General features: G+C 36.8%; 1 protein-coding gene across 1 annotated transcript; it reads left to right on the top strand.

Moving 5' to 3' along the window:
- The first annotated feature begins 6,303 nt into the window (after positions 1 to 6,303).
- abcb6b (ATP binding cassette subfamily B member 6 (LAN blood group) b) lies at positions 6,304 to 13,024 on the top strand. The gene is made up of 13 exons (XM_016523304.1): positions 6,304 to 6,730; positions 6,834 to 7,032; positions 9,700 to 9,792; positions 9,890 to 10,082; positions 10,200 to 10,321; positions 11,101 to 11,210; positions 11,310 to 11,375; positions 11,457 to 11,582; positions 11,668 to 11,744; positions 11,884 to 11,947; positions 12,495 to 12,580; positions 12,699 to 12,756; positions 12,875 to 13,024. The coding sequence occupies exons 1-13, from the start codon at positions 6,644 to 6,646 to the stop codon at positions 13,022 to 13,024; spliced, it is 1,431 nt and encodes a 476-aa protein (XP_016378790.1). The 5' UTR covers positions 6,304 to 6,643.
- Positions 13,025 to 15,513: the final 2,489 nt, after the last annotated feature.

The raw sequence follows: 15,513 nt of genomic DNA, 5'->3' as shown, positions 1-15,513 counted from the left end.
AGGTGTCCCCAGAATGTGTCTGTGAAGTTTCAGCAAAAAAAAATACCCCACAGATCATTTTTATAGCTTGTTAAAATTGCCACTTTTAGGGTATGAGCCAAAATGCACCGTTTTTGTGTATGTCCCTTTAAATACAAACGAGCTGGTGCTCCCGGGCCCCTTTTCAGAAGAGGGCGGAGCTTCAAGAGCTCAAGCTCTGGCATACAAATAAACATTCCACAATTAGTACAAGCCTGTTATCTTTACAGAAAATGTATTCGGTTTAAAAGTCAGTCATCTGATTGTACTGTGCATAATAAATGCGTGTTTATGAATTACACAGACGGGGAGCACGGCGCGATAAAAATAATGACATAGCTGGTCTCATGGTGCCTTGCCTTCGCATGTTATCACAAACTTTATTAAGTCCCACGTGTGATTTTGAGCCTGACCAATTCAAGCGGTCGACTTCACATTGCTTTCATATGCAATTTTTTAAAGTCCGCATGAAATCTAAATTTACAATATTTATTTTGTTTGCGCACATTGCTAGTCTTAAGGTCAACAATTAATGTTTGAATTAATGAAAAAAATGTTTGTCTTGGTAATCTTTAATCAAAATCCGATCATTTGCTTCTGCCCTGGAATGGCATTCCTACGGTGGCCGAGAAGTGCTAAACAAATCACAATTCTGAAATCACAATAACAAATTACAAACGCAAATGCAAGTTTAAAAAACAAAACAAAAATTCAGAAAGCACAACAACAATTCAGAAAACATTATAACAAGTCAGAAAACACAATGACAAATTCGAAAACAAAATAACAAGTCAGAAAACAACGACAAATCAGACAAACCGGAAAAGGTAGGTATAGTTTGAGACAGCGCCATTGGTTTGGGATTACTCACCGCTGACTGGACGAGACATCTGTCAATCAACCTATACAGGAAAAACCAGCCGCATGTTCTCCTCACATGTTCTCCTCTACCAATTCCAGCTAATTCCTTCACATAGGCATGAATATCTGAATCAGATGGTCTTATTTTTGGAGATACAATTGGCTTGAATCACATCATAGCACTGATATCAGAGTTCACAGTGCGACAGTTTTGAATACCACTGAAATGAATGAGAAGTGCTGTTTTTTTTCTGTGTGAACTCTAAAAATCGACCAATCCAATATGAATGATGGCAAACATGCTGAAGATAAGCAATATGCTGTTGATTCATTAAATGATAGGCCTCAGCTGTTTTCCCACAAATGCACTTTATTCAGCGGAGTGAAAACTCTTCTCCATTGACATTTTTTTTTTTTTTTACTTACCTTGAAGGCTTTGTCCGAATCCCGTGTGTAGGCCTACTGCGTCTCAGCTGTTTACAATTTATTTATTAATCACTTTCAGGTCACATATAATATTATTGTCAGATGTTTGTACCTAGTCTTTCTATTTTATTCAGCTAAATTCAAGATTTAGCTGCATTAATAACATGTATCCACAAGGAGGCGATACACACTATGAAATAAGCATACATCTACCAAATATAGAGTAAAAGAAACCACTGATGAGACTGCTTTTGAAATCATTTATAGAACAAGGCAATTGTATAGAAAGTTTGACTGTTATGTTGGTCAATTTGGATGTTATGGGCAATTACTCTCATGTAGGCCAGTGTTATAAATTGATACTGTTTTTGTATGTTTTTTTAAAAAGGTTTTGAGTCTAAAACTCCAGTTTAGTCATGTCTAAATTATCTTTCTCTGTTCATCTAGATGACTGTTTTCTTCAGTCATTCTGCAGCAATTATTGACATCAGTAATGACAGGTAGTGCTGCTCTACACTCTGCTGTTAGATTCTTTCTTCACTGAACAGAGGCTGATCATTTCTACACACAAAGACAAGTTTCCTCTTCTAAAATCGTTGACAACCTATTCTTTGGACTGTCTATTCATAACTGTTAATCACGAGCCTGAAAATAGTTTGCAGGTCGATATCATATTCAAAACTGAGTGCTGAATCCAGTTTGTGAGTCAAAAGCAGATCACTCTTTAAACTGACCTTCAGGAAATCAAGTTCACTGACATTAAAGAGACAGTTCGGTCAAAACATTCTGTCATCATTTACTCACCTTCATGTCGTTACTTACAAACCATGACCTAATATCTTCTGTGAAGATGATGTTTGGAAGAATTTTTGGAAAACTTTGTTTGTAAACATAATGGAAGACAGTGATCTCCACAACAACATTAGACCACAGTGAGTTAATATGGAAAGAAAAAAGCATATTTTTCAAAATCTCTTTATGGGGCAAACATAAAACATTTGAAGTTTTTTGTCTTAATGCAAAAAGATCCACTTGTCTTGTGGATCCAAATAAAATAATAAAATGTGTGTGTGTGTGTTTGTCTGTTTTATAGTTTTACTTTCTCATTACATTTTAGTTTTATTTAACTTTTAGTACGGCTCTGTTTGAAAATTGTTAATAAAACATTGTTTTTTTCCCTTGAGAAGGTGCTAAAGGTGCTAAAAGAAGTAAATCTACATTTTAGCACTTTCAAAATCTATAATTAATGTTGATTAATTGTTATTAAATATTTTAATTGACCGATTAATTATTATTTTCAGAATTTTCAAATTCCATGCGAAAGAAACTACTAACTCCAACTGACAACTATTATATATTGTATGTCTATCCAACTTACCCGTAAACAGAAGATGGTGATCCTCTGAAAGGAACATCAGGCCAATCTGCTGCTGTCCAGAATCAGGCGGTTTGTCTTCTTCTGGCATCTCAGCTGAGACCTGTCCACTATGGGTGACCCTACAGTAGCTGTGAAGTGACGTAGCTCTCAGCATTACCGAGGCACACAAGCCCTCACAGCACGTCAAGCTGCAAACCATGTGAGGGACCCTAACCTACCCTAACCCTGTTTAAAACAACCGCATGTCAACCACTTACTCAAAACATCCTGACAACCACATAGCAACGCATAAAAATCAAACAGAGGAGTCCAGCAACCGCAATGCAACACGCTAACAACCGTGCAGAAAACCTTGGCAAATGCAAGTCAACACACAGGAAACCACCAAAAACATCCTGACAACCACGTAGCAAAGTGCTAAAAGCCAATTAGAACAACAGAGGACCATAAAACACTGCATTGACAATCACCAAAAACATCCAAACAATCACACAGCAATGTGATGAAAACTAGGGTTAGAAAATAAAACTTACTCTATAACTATGTACAATATATACAGTATTTACAAATGTAGGTCCCACTGTGTGATGCTCCATGAGACACTGTGATGACTCAGTGTTGCTCAGGCAGAGGTTCTTCACTGACGTTCACGTGGATTTGTGGAGCGAAGCTTCTGCTGCTTGTGAAGCTCTCAGTGATGAAGACGCGTCCATCTGGCTGCTCTGGCTCCAGCAGTGAAGGGCAGCTGAGCGTCTCACACAGGCACTGCTTGATCTTCAGCCCCAGCTCAAGGCTGTAGGGACGCTGTTGACCACAGTGTGTCTTCATCATGGGCTCCACAGAGCGGTAAATGTCCTGGTAGTCCTGCACACAGCAGCCGTGGATGGAGAAGGGATCTTCCTGCTGACACAGAGACTTCAGACACTTGTCCACTGAAGAGACTGAGGCTGCTGGACGGATGTCAGGAAAGACCGCAGTTCTTCAGGTAACGTTAGCGCTCTTCCAGTCTGTTGGGTCTGTGATCTTTGGCAGAGATGCAGCTGTAGGTGTGATCTAACCTGATTACAGCTGCCAGCTGTGAAAGCTCACGGGCCTCTTGAATGAAAGAGACGCTCTCCACCAAGAATCCCCTCAGGTGTGTGGAAAGAGCCCTGCTTCTTCTGGGGCGAGTCTGCTGCTCCATGAAGATGCCTGGAGAAACACTTTACAGATTTGACAAATTGATGAAACTCACCCAACTGTAGAGTTGAAGAGCTTGTAGCACGTGTGATCAGCTTCAAGGCTTCAGGGACAGTTTGTTGATTTCAAAAATCAACTAAATCTGCTGTTATTGACAGAATGTAGAGGCTCATTTAAATGTAAACAACACTTGACATCAGCAGTAAGTCAATTAGAGCAGCTTGAGCTCTATGTTACATGTACTTTATGCTTCTCTATTACCATTATCATCTTTATTTACAGTTTTACATATATATTCCTCATCTGTGTGTGCACGTAGTGGTGTCTGTTAAGGTCAGCATCACTGTTAGGAACTGCTCTGTTAATTGTTCATGAGTGAATCTGTGTGTTGAACAAATCTTTTAATGATTCTTTCACATTTACATTTACATTTAGTCATTTAGCAGACGCTTTTATCCAAAGCCACTTACAAATGAGAACAATGGAAGCAATCAAAATCAACAAGAGAGCAAAGATATGAAAGTGCTATAACAAGTCTCAGTTTCACTGAATCATATTTATGTTCATTAAAGTCTTTTCCTTTTTAAGTGCTTTGGTGTCATTTCCTGCCTTCACAGACGACTGTAGCACAAGTTGTTAAGATTTGACGTGACCATACGTGCCATTTTCCCAGGACGCGTCCTGGCCAGGATTTGTTTTGGCTTTGTTTTCCTGTTTTCATGCTTGCTGAAGGTAATGATCGAAAAGTAGTTTGACCAATAACATGCAAGCATTGTACATAATGGACCAATCATGGCGTGTGAGAAGGTGGGATCTACGGTCAAAGCGATGCAATTACGCGTACATATTAAGGGGCGGTCACACTAGACTTTGAACGTGCGAATTTTTTTCGGACGCCGCTGCGTATATGGGCGGGAGCACAATATGACATCACGCGCCAAGGTTTCCCCTCAGTTATCACAACATGGATTTTATCATCATTACAAATAGAAGTAGACACTATTTACGAAGAGAAAGCAAGAGGTGCTTTTATAAGATCAAGGCAAATTTGGTTGGAACAGGGGGAAAAGAATACCAAGTATTTTTTTAACCTGGAAAAGAGAAATGGAGAAATGTCTTCATTAAATAAATTATTAATAAATAATATAGTGTCGGAGGATCAGAAGGAGATATCCCAATATGTCACTCAATAACGGACATCATCACATGAAGTTAGACAAGCTACACAAATTAACAAAATATACCAATGATAAAGAAGAAGAAAAAAATAAAGAAAGGAAAGTCTTTTAAAGATAGCTTACAATAGACTCAAGAATGTTACAAGTTTTAGAAGCCTTTGAGTTCAAAGGATTTGACATATTCTTAAAAGAAGTAAAAAGGGACTTTATATCAGATGAAAACATCCTAAAGTTAGGTTTGCAATGAATGGTTCTGGCTTTATGAAGGTGAAATTTACCCAGAAGACAAAGCAATAAAACAATATGGTCCAGATTAATGTCCTTGAAATGAAAATCTGACCAAAAAATGATAGATTCTGTTATTTCTATCATTTTGTTACAGCAGGAAAAAATTAACATGGTAACTTCTGACCAAAAAGACTTGGTGAATGGGCAATGATAAAACAGATGTAGAATAGATTCTTCATCAGTATTACAAAATCTACTGTCAAAGCGATGCAATTACGCGTACATATTAGGTGTTTTCGACTTAAAAGCAGTGCGGCTCAGACCGATCAGTGTTTGACATCAAAGTACCTCGAGAGCGTTTCGAAAGCATAACCGTCTGTATGGTACTTTGATGTCATACACCGATCGGTCTGCACACGCAAACAAAGCCAAAACCTAGATATTTTAGGCAATATAGAAATTCTGGCCAGGACGCGTCCTGGGAAAATGGCACGTATGGTCACCCTATACTAACAGAAGGCTATGTTTTGAGTCTGGTACAGAGACAGTCATGTTTGTGAATTTATATAGGCCTGCATTAGCACATTGTTATTCACTTATTTTTCCAAACATTGTTTTAGCTGACAAAGAAAAAGTCAGGTGGGACAAAATAATTTCTTATTTGTAAATTAATACAAATGTAATGTCTGCATCCACTAAGTACTTTTGTACTTTTACTCAATTTAAAAATAATAATAAATAAATAGAACGGATGCACGCGGCCCTGTACTGTCATGTGATTCTTGTTACTTTTCACAGCGCTAGTCAGATTGGACTAATCACAGTCTTTTCTAATTACTTGGTTATACATTTTATAGATGTAATTCTAGAACTTGCTTAATTTGTGTTTCAGTTTCCATTCCTTAGAACTAGAATTTATTTAAAAATATAGAGTACACAGTTTTAGTAAGACAAAAACGTCTTTGTTTTGAACGTGCGACTTAGTGGGCTATCTGCCTTTCTGAGCCGCCAAGCGCCCCCTGGAGGAATCTGGTTTTAGAAACCGCTAGCGAGCAACATTTGCTGCACGAAAACTATTCTTTCACAACACCTAACAGAGGAAAACAGCCTTTTCAGTGTTTAAACGCGTCAGCGTTTTCATTGAACATCTGAGCCACATGACCACAAGTCTATCTGTCATGTGAATGCTGCCCATATGACACGCAGCGTTTCCTGTTCAGCTGAATACAGACGGTCGGTATAATCATTAGAAAACTGCATTCGCGCACATATGCACTTTAAAACCTTGCAAGTCCATAGAATGCAATACACTTCAATGGAATAATGCATTCAGACTGTATTTTTGAAAGCCTAATTTTTCATACGAAGTCAAACAATGGCAAACAAGTACTCTAAAAGACACACGAAACAAAACGCACTGGAAAATGAAACTGAGCAAGCATCACTTGCACTGACTGTAGAGGTAAGTATAACAATAACTGGAAATCACTTTATCAGATTCTCAGTACGTTTATTTGAAGGTTCTATTACACCAAAATGTCTATGTTTCTCTCTCTGTTCATCAGAAGCATGAAAGACAAGGCCAAGTGGAGGTGATCTCTGGGTCAGCATGGCAGGGCTTCAGGAGGAAAGTGTGTCTGCTGGTGCCATACATGTGGCCCAGGGGAAGTGTGGGGTTGCAGGCTCTGGTGATTCTGTGTGTTGGGCTGCTGGGACTTGAGCGGGTCATCAATGTGTTTGTACCCATTTACAGCAGGAATATAGGTGAGACTAGATTCATCTATGCATTTAGAATTCTTTCAAAGTCTGTAGCAATTTCATACACACAGGTCTAGCATGTACATTAATTCTACAGCAGGGACAAAAATGTCTCACCACCCTAAAACGGACTTTGACATATTTCATAATGCTTGTTTCTATGCCTATATAAGTATTATATATTTTAGGACTTATTCAGAAAGTATAGCAGCTGTATTCTATTCACTGTCTCGAAGGTGAAATTATTCATTATTAATCATTAATCAATCAATCAAATTAATCATTATTGCTGTGTAGTTTATATAGTGTTTTTAAATAAGAAATCACCTATTGACTTTTAAAGGACCTCTTGACTTTTTCAGGATTCTTTGCTAAATAGTGATAGAAAGGAACAGCATTTATATGAAATGGAAATGTTTTTTAACAATTAAATTATTACTTTTCTTTACTGTCACTTTTGATCAGTTTAATGCATAATCTGCTGAATAAAAGTATTAATATATTTAAGAACAAATCGTATTGACTGAAAAGTTTTGAATAGTAGTGTATATCAGAATGTGCACTGATATACAGTAGATAATTGAATTATCAAATAAAGAGTCCAGACAATTATTGAAATGTGCTCTAGCAAAATGCTAGAAATTGCAAGAAAACGGGTCCTAGTAAAAAAAAAATTGACAATTGGTTCAGTTTAATTATTTAACATAGAGGGAATGAAAGACTGTTTTGTTATGTGGTTCAGAGAAAAAAAGTCTTCTTAAAGCTAAAATAAAATACCCCTGAAAATAATTTAAAAGGTTCAAATCTGGCCCCTTAATAAAAATAAATAAAACAAAAAAGCCAAAGGATTTGCATTACCATGCATGACCAGTAGAGGACAGCAGCTTTCAACATTTGCCCTGTTACCTGGGAAGGTGAGAGCTGCTCAACCTGCTTTTTTTTTTTTAAAGATGATCAGTAGCTTTTTTTGTGTGTGTGAAGGAATAAATGTTTGAATTTGTTTGCAATAATTAAAAATACATGTCGCTGTGCTGAGGCCCTTTAATTGGTTTGAAACAGATAACCTAATATACCTAAAAACATGTTGATGATTAATATTTGTTGTTAAAAAAACTATATATAAAGGCAGTTTTGAAACAAGTCAAGCATGTATATGCGGTAGTGTTCTTGTGCTTGTGAAGTCGGATTGCCCCTCCCTTGCCAGTTTTCTCAGCTCCTTGTGGGCCAGCTGGATGGGTGAGCAGCCCCCGAAACCTCTCAGAGAAGTCAAAGCCTTTGGTTCACATAAGCCAAGAAGTATCGAACTTTTACAAAAGAAACGTGGGACAAAACCCAACTATGCTAAACTCTTCTGTGGCTCAAGACTTTGTTTCCACCCTTCATTCTCTGCCTCTTTTTTTCTTCTTCTTACTTTCACCACCATTTCTGAAATTCCCTGTCTTGATTCATTTATTCATTCATTCTTTTATCATCCTCGTTCTTTAAGTGTACGTTGTTCATTTGATCTCTTCCTGAAGTTGGTGGTGTGTATGTGCTTCATTATCAGAGACAAGTAACAGCTTTGCATTTGGAGGCACATGAAAGCCATCCTGGGAGAAAAGTGAGCTTTTGTGTGGCAGAGAGAGATTGAGAGGGGTAATAGGGGAGGTCACCAACCCTGCCAGTCACGATTAGGGGGCATTAGGGGCTTTTAGCAGAGTTAACACGGTGGTACAAGGGCGTTTTTGTCCGTAGCTCTCTCTGCCCCCATGCCAAGGATAAAAATCAGCTCTCTCACCATCCATTTCTACGCCCCCAGCTCAACCGAGAGGAAGAGAGTTTTTGCTTTTGCCCTTGGCATTTTCTTGTTTTGTTTTGATCTTTTTTCTCTTTTTTTTTTTTGCTTCAACCCTCCACCTTTTCTTTCCTCGTTTGATTCCGAGTGCACAATCAAAACGGCCATGAATGTAAATGAATCAGATTGAGGATCTTTCTCAGCTCCCAGGACAGACCAGTGTGTTCTCTTTAGATACATTATGCTGTGGCTCCTGGCTCAGACTGCATCCTTTTGGCTATTTTTTTTTTCTTCTGTTTTTGTTGTTGTGGATTCACGTATAAGTCAGTGAGATGGCCGTTTTGGGCAGCTGTTAAATTTTGGTGTATTGAACTGAAGTCATGTGGTTATTCATGACTCAGGATGTTAAAGTTTATAGTCTATGTGTGATTAAAGGGAAGATGCTCTGCACACACTCATTAATAGGAAAACAGCAGAAATGTGTTCACAGTATGTGCTTCCTACACAGAGCCTTGGGGATGTACAGTACATACAATTAAAGGGATAGTTAAGCAAAAATATTACTGTTCAAAAATTTAGGGTCAGTAAGGTTGTTTTTTATATTATTTGTGTCTATAAAACCATTTGTAATGATTGTAGTTCGTTTGAACGTTCTTTTCATTAAAGAATCATGAAAAATGTACCATGGTTTCCACAAAAATATTAAGCAGCGCACCTGTTGTCAACATTGACATTAATAAGAAATGTTTCTGAGCACAAAAACAGCATCTTAGAATGATTTCTGAAGATCATGTGCATTTTTGAGCGAATCCTGACACAAAACAATAACGTGCCAGTTGAGCCAGCACAAGTAGATGCATTCATGTGTTCTCTGTATTTTTGCAATTATAATATTCTAGTGAACCAGCTGTCAGCGATGGAGAGCTGGAGAACCCTGGCCATCACGGTCTGTGTTTACGTCCTCCTTAAGTTCTTGCAGGGCGGAGGGGTAGGTGAGGCTTGACATTCAAAGTCATATTGTAAGGATTCTTTTAAACACTACAGCTTGTTTTATTCTGTACAAACCATTAACTGTCTCTCTCCCCTCAGGGACATCAGGGTTTGTCAGTAACTTGCGCAGCTTCCTGTGGACTTATGTCCAGCAGTACACCAGCCGTGTGGTGCAGGTCCGTCTTTTCACTCACCTGCATGACCTGTCTCTACGCTGGCACCTGGGCCGCCGCACCGGAGATGTCCTGCGCAGCATTGACCGTGGAACCTCCTCAGTCAACAACTTGTTAAGGTCTGATGATTTTCTTTGATTTTAGTATCACCATACTTAAATATGCTATGCAGTAAAATGGTTGACAACTCTTTTTTTTCCATGTTTAAATTAAATGTTCATTGATTTCTTTTACAGCTATATTGTGTTCAGCATTGTACCCACTATTGCTGACATCATCATTGCCATCATCTATTTTGTGACGTACTTCAGTGCCTGGTTCGGCCTCATTGTTTTCATTTGCATGTTTCTCTACCTCAGTAAGTGCAGCACAAACACACTTATTTTCATGTTGTGGATGCTGATAGATTAAAATATGAACAATTACAATGTAGTTTTAATTGTTAATATTTATTATTAATTGTTAACATCAGATATTTTTGTTATTAAGGTGATTAATCACAAATTTCTGAAAGTTGTTGTTAGTACACTACTGTTCAAGTTTGAAAATTGTAAGATTTATTTAATGTTTTTTTAACTTTCAATTATGTTCACCAAGGCTGCATTTATTTGATCAAAAATACAGAAAAAAACAGTAAAATTGTGAAATGTTATTATAATTTAAATTTAAAATAACAGTTTCCTAATTTAATATACTTTAAAATGTAATTTATTCCTGTGATGCAAAGCTGAATTTTCATCAGCCATTACTCCAGTCTTTAGTGTCACATGATCCTTCAGAAGTCATTCTAATATGCTGATTTGCTGCTTAAGTAACATTTAGAATCAGTGTTAAAAACAGTTAATTTTGCTTAGCTTCATTTTTTTTTTTTTTGTGGAAACTGTTTAAAAACAGCATTGATTTGAAATATTTTATAACATGTCTTTACTGTAACTTTTGATCAAATTAATATGTTCTTACAAAATAAAAGTAAAGATTTCTTGAGTAAATATTACTGATTCTGATATCAGTACACAGCAGTGTTCTCAATAATAGTTTCAAAGTCATAATTTTGAAATTGTTACTGCATGTTTCTATAGGATATGGCAGTCAGCAGGCACATTTCGATGGCTAGTTCAGTTTGACGTTTGTTTTCAGCTATCACCATCATTATCACTGAATGGAGGACCAAGTACAGGCGGGAAATGAACACACAGGACAACATTGCCAAGTCAAAAGCAGTGGACTCACTTCTCAACTTTGAAACCGTAAGTGACAAACTGCCATAGCCAAGTTGCCCTAAGTTGGCCATGGAGTGTTGTTAACAGTATTAACATTGAAATATTACAAAATCTGTCTCTATTCAGGTAAAGTACTATAATTCAGAGGGTTTTGAAGTCAGGCGCTTTGAGGATGCTATCCTGAAATATCAGGTAATGGCGATCACTTAACATACTTGGACTTTATAAGCTGTTAAGTGGAGAGATGCTGAGTTGGATTCTCTTTGTGTTCAGGCATGTGAATGGAAGACCAATGCTTCCCTGGCTCTCCTGAACCAAACTCAGAACCTGATTATTGGATTTGGCCTGTTGGCCGGATCCCTGCTTTGTGCATACTATGTTACAGTGGACAAGTTTCAAGTACAGTAATCGCCACTCATAAAATTATGAAATCTTATTTTTTTAAATTATTGGTCCTGAGCATATTTTGTTGTTCCTATAATAGGTTGGTGACTATGTTCTTTTTGGAACCTACATTATTCAGCTCTACACTCCACTCAACTGGTTTGGTACATATTATAGGTAAGCTTAGAGGAAGATTATCTGTGGCCAGATTCATTTATTATTTTTCTTGTTTATATATTTACAGTTTTGGCAATTACCAGACTTTTCTGTTTGTTTCTCCCTTGACTTATTTTGTTTTACTATTATGTTTTCACAGAATGATCCAAAGTGCATTTGTTGACATGGAGAGCATGTTTGAACTGCTAACAGAGGAAAAAGAGGTGAGTGGCCACTGTGGACACTTTGAGTCATTTAGTAGTCAAGCCAAAGGTAAATCTTTTATAAATCAGTAAATCTAAATCAGTTTGCACAGAACAAGTACTGGTCTAGTCAATTCCTAGGAGCCCCATTGCGGCCTCTCTGGACGTGCCAGTGTTGGTCTTGTTGACCAGTGAGTGTTGATTTATTGTCATGACCTCCTGCACTTACTCAAGTTACCCCTGTCCTTTTGGGAATCCTCTCCTCAAAGTCACACAACCAACAGCTGGCCATTCCTCGACACTCCCAGTCCCTTTAGATTCTATTCATATGCAAATAATCTTACTAAAACCCTTATTTGATCTTCACATTTCTTTTTATATACTCGAAAAAGCTGTCGGAGCTAATTTGCAAACTGATTCTTGAATTTGACTTGAAAGAGGCCTCAGTATTTTTGCCATGGTTTCAGTTTTAATGCATTCTTCAGGTTTGCTTAATTCACTGTCAGCCCAGTGCCATGCTTTTCTACATGTGTCCTGTGGTACATGCCAAAATTGCCCTCTGCTGTAGGTAAAGGATGATGTGAATGCAGGAGACCTTTTGTTCACAGAAGGAAGGGTTGATTTCCAGAACGTGTGCTTTAGTTACACTGCTGGGTGAGTCATGCTAATGTCATTATGAACTTTTTGTTGTTGTTGGAGAACAGTGCTTTTGACATCTATATGTTTTTGAGTTAGCATCTTTGAAATTTTGTTTCCTATTTTTTGTCTACAGGAAAGAAATTCTCAGTGAAATCTCATTCACAGTGATGCCTGGTCAGACAGTTGCACTGGTAAAATGACATCTAAATTGTTCATTTGTGAATACCGTGTACTAAAACGTTTATAGAATGAGAAAGTGTGCATAGGAGCAAGATGTTCATTCACCCCTGCTAATGTCTTATTTAACAGGTTGGTCCATCCGGATCAGGAAAAAGCACCATCATCCGTTTGCTTTTCCGTTTTTATGACGTGCAGGGTGGCTGCATCCTCATCGATGGTCAGGACATCTCTAAGGTCAGGAAACATGACAATAGAGACACTTTTATGGTCGGATGTTAAAGCTTCTATAGAAAATTGTATAAAATTACCAAAGCAGAATCTGTTAGATTTTAAAGAAATACTTCAATTTTGTTAACATTTAGTTAGCATTCTAAATCCAAAAGACTTCTGTTCATCTTCAAAACACAAAATGAAGATATTATTAATATTCTCCTAATTTTTGTCCATCTGTTGAAAGTTTATGTAATGAACATTTGCAAGCTTCAAAACGTAAATTTTTCTGCGGGTCTTAAAAAGTCTTAATTCACCCTTTCACAATTTAAAGCCTTAAAAAGGTCTTCAATCAGAGCATCAGAGTCTTAAATTCAAAATCATGGCATTAAATTGCACTGCAAAAAAAGAAAGAAAAGAAAACAAAAATACAGAGAAGTGTATTCAAGAACAAATATCTAAACATCCTTAAATCAAGATACATTTACTTGAAATGCAAAATTATAATATGAAGTCTTGTTTTCTGAAAAAATGAACAAAATTAAGTGAGTTTGTGTAAAACAAGAACAAATATCAGACAAAATATGTCAGTGTTTTATGAAAATTACTTTTCTCTTTGAATCAAGTTGATTTTAGCATATATTTGTTCTTGTTTTACACAAAATTTTGGTCAATTTCTCATATAAAAGTGAAAGTTTATGTAATGAACATTTGCAAGCTTCAAAACGTAAATTTTTCTGCGGGTCTTAAAAAGTCTTAATTCACCCTTTCACAATTTAAAGCCTTAAAAAGGTCTTCAATCAGAGCATCAGAGTCTTAAATTCAAAATCATGGCATTAAATTGCACTGCAAAAAAAGAAAGAAAAGAAAACAAAAATACAGAGAAGTGTATTCAAGAACAAATATCTAAACATCCTTAAATCAAGATACATTTACTTGAAATGCAAAATTATGATATGAAGTCTTGTTTTCTGAAAAAATGAACAAAATTAAGTGAGTTTGTGTAAAACAAGAACAAATATCAGACAAAATATATGTCAGTGTTTTATGAAAATTACTTTTCTCTTTGAATCAAGTTGATTTTAGCATATATTTGTTCTTGTTTTACACAAAATTTTGGTCAATTTCTCATATAAAAGATGTCTTATTTTGCCATTTTGCTTCTCAAGTATCTTGATTTAAGGATGTTTTGACACTGGAACATTTGCACTGGAAAACAAGACGAAAATATTGAGGAAGAACATCACTTTTTTTGCTGTGTGATCAGAAGGTACAGTAAAAGTTATTGTTTTGAGCAGAGCTATTATGATGTATGATGGTAAAAGTAATGGAGATCTATTGGAAGTACAAGACCATGTTGGTGTATTGCGTTCCCTTCAATTTCCTTGCATTTTCTTTACTTGGTCATAAAGTCCTTAATTTATTTTTATAAAACCTACAGAAACCCTGAGAAAGACATTGTAAAATTAATCTATATGAATTTGACCAAGTCATATGAATATGAAAAATTTTGCAAACCAAAATTCTTTCCAGGATGTATGGGAGTGAGTAAACTGAGTTCACCTTTGCATCACAGGTCACATTGTCGCCTATATTCCTCTTCCTGTTTTAAAAGTTACCATGATTTTATGCATAAGAGAAGCTGCATATTTTATAGGTCTAGACTGCAGCTATAAAAAACATTTTAAGATTATACCAGCTATCTCTCTCAACCCCACCTGCATGTCTGCTGACCCCAAGGTTGAAAACCTCTAATGTAGGGTTGAAATAGTGACAGGGCTGATGTTAGACGGCAAGAGTGTCTGACTGACTGAAGAGGACGAAGTGCTTGCATTAAAATGTGAAAAATTAATTTCCTACCAAGCTTACGTCAGACAGTCTGCTTGAAGAAATCGTTCATGAGTTTTAGTCACAATTTGATCTCAGAGTGCTCTTGGTAGTGCACTAATAGCATTGATAATGAATAATGTTGTTATTGGCGTCTTGCATTTAAATGGTGAAGTTATTTTAAGCACATGCAGTGTCAAACTTTTATATCTTCTAAATCCATCAGACTTTAATGCTCTGCTCTCAGGAATACAAATGCTTGTACATCGTAGAGCAGTGTGTAACAGTAGCCTGTTTGAGGTCATGTTATACCAGACCGTACAAGCTGTCACACTGTTAACTACAATGCAGTGACACCAGTGATGTAAGATGCAACCATAGATCATATAACCTCCACTACACATGACAAGGTTCTAGGAATATGATTTACTATTGCCTCTTATTTCTAAGTAAACCTGCCCCCTGTGAATTAATCATAGTAAGAGAGACGTAAATAATGAATATGGAGCTGTAAGCTGCTTTTACTCCAGTGTCCTGGGGGAGACGGTGGCCTCTTACACAGCGTTGGTCTCTGCTCAGAGCTGCTTTAGGGTTTCCGCGGGTCTTAAAGTCGGCATGAAATCAAAATGGACAATTCTTATTTTTTGATGGAATACTGTAGTGTTTATTATAAATAATTTATCCGTGCACTTCATTATTTTTTTTTAATTCATGTGCCCTCGTAATCTTTA

This window comes from Sinocyclocheilus rhinocerous, unplaced genomic scaffold (assembly GCF_001515625.1).
Source record: "Sinocyclocheilus rhinocerous isolate Xijiao unplaced genomic scaffold, SAMN03320098_v1.1 scaffold1441, whole genome shotgun sequence".
Classification (NCBI taxonomy): domain Eukaryota; kingdom Metazoa; phylum Chordata; class Actinopteri; order Cypriniformes; family Cyprinidae; genus Sinocyclocheilus; species Sinocyclocheilus rhinocerous.
Note: the sequence above shows the minus strand (reverse complement) of the source record. Positions and strands in the feature narration are given on the sequence as shown.

Coding starts and splice junctions, on each gene's coding strand:
- abcb6b (XM_016523304.1), top strand. CDS start 6,644: ATGGCAAACAAGTACTCTAAAAGACACACGAAACAAAACGCACTGGAA. Junction 11,376..11,456: donor ATGCTATCCTGAAATATCAG/GTAATGGCGATC, acceptor CTTTGTGTTCAG/GCATGTGAATGGAAGACCAA. Junction 12,757..12,874: donor CTGGTCAGACAGTTGCACTG/GTAAAATGACAT, acceptor CTTATTTAACAG/GTTGGTCCATCCGGATCAGG.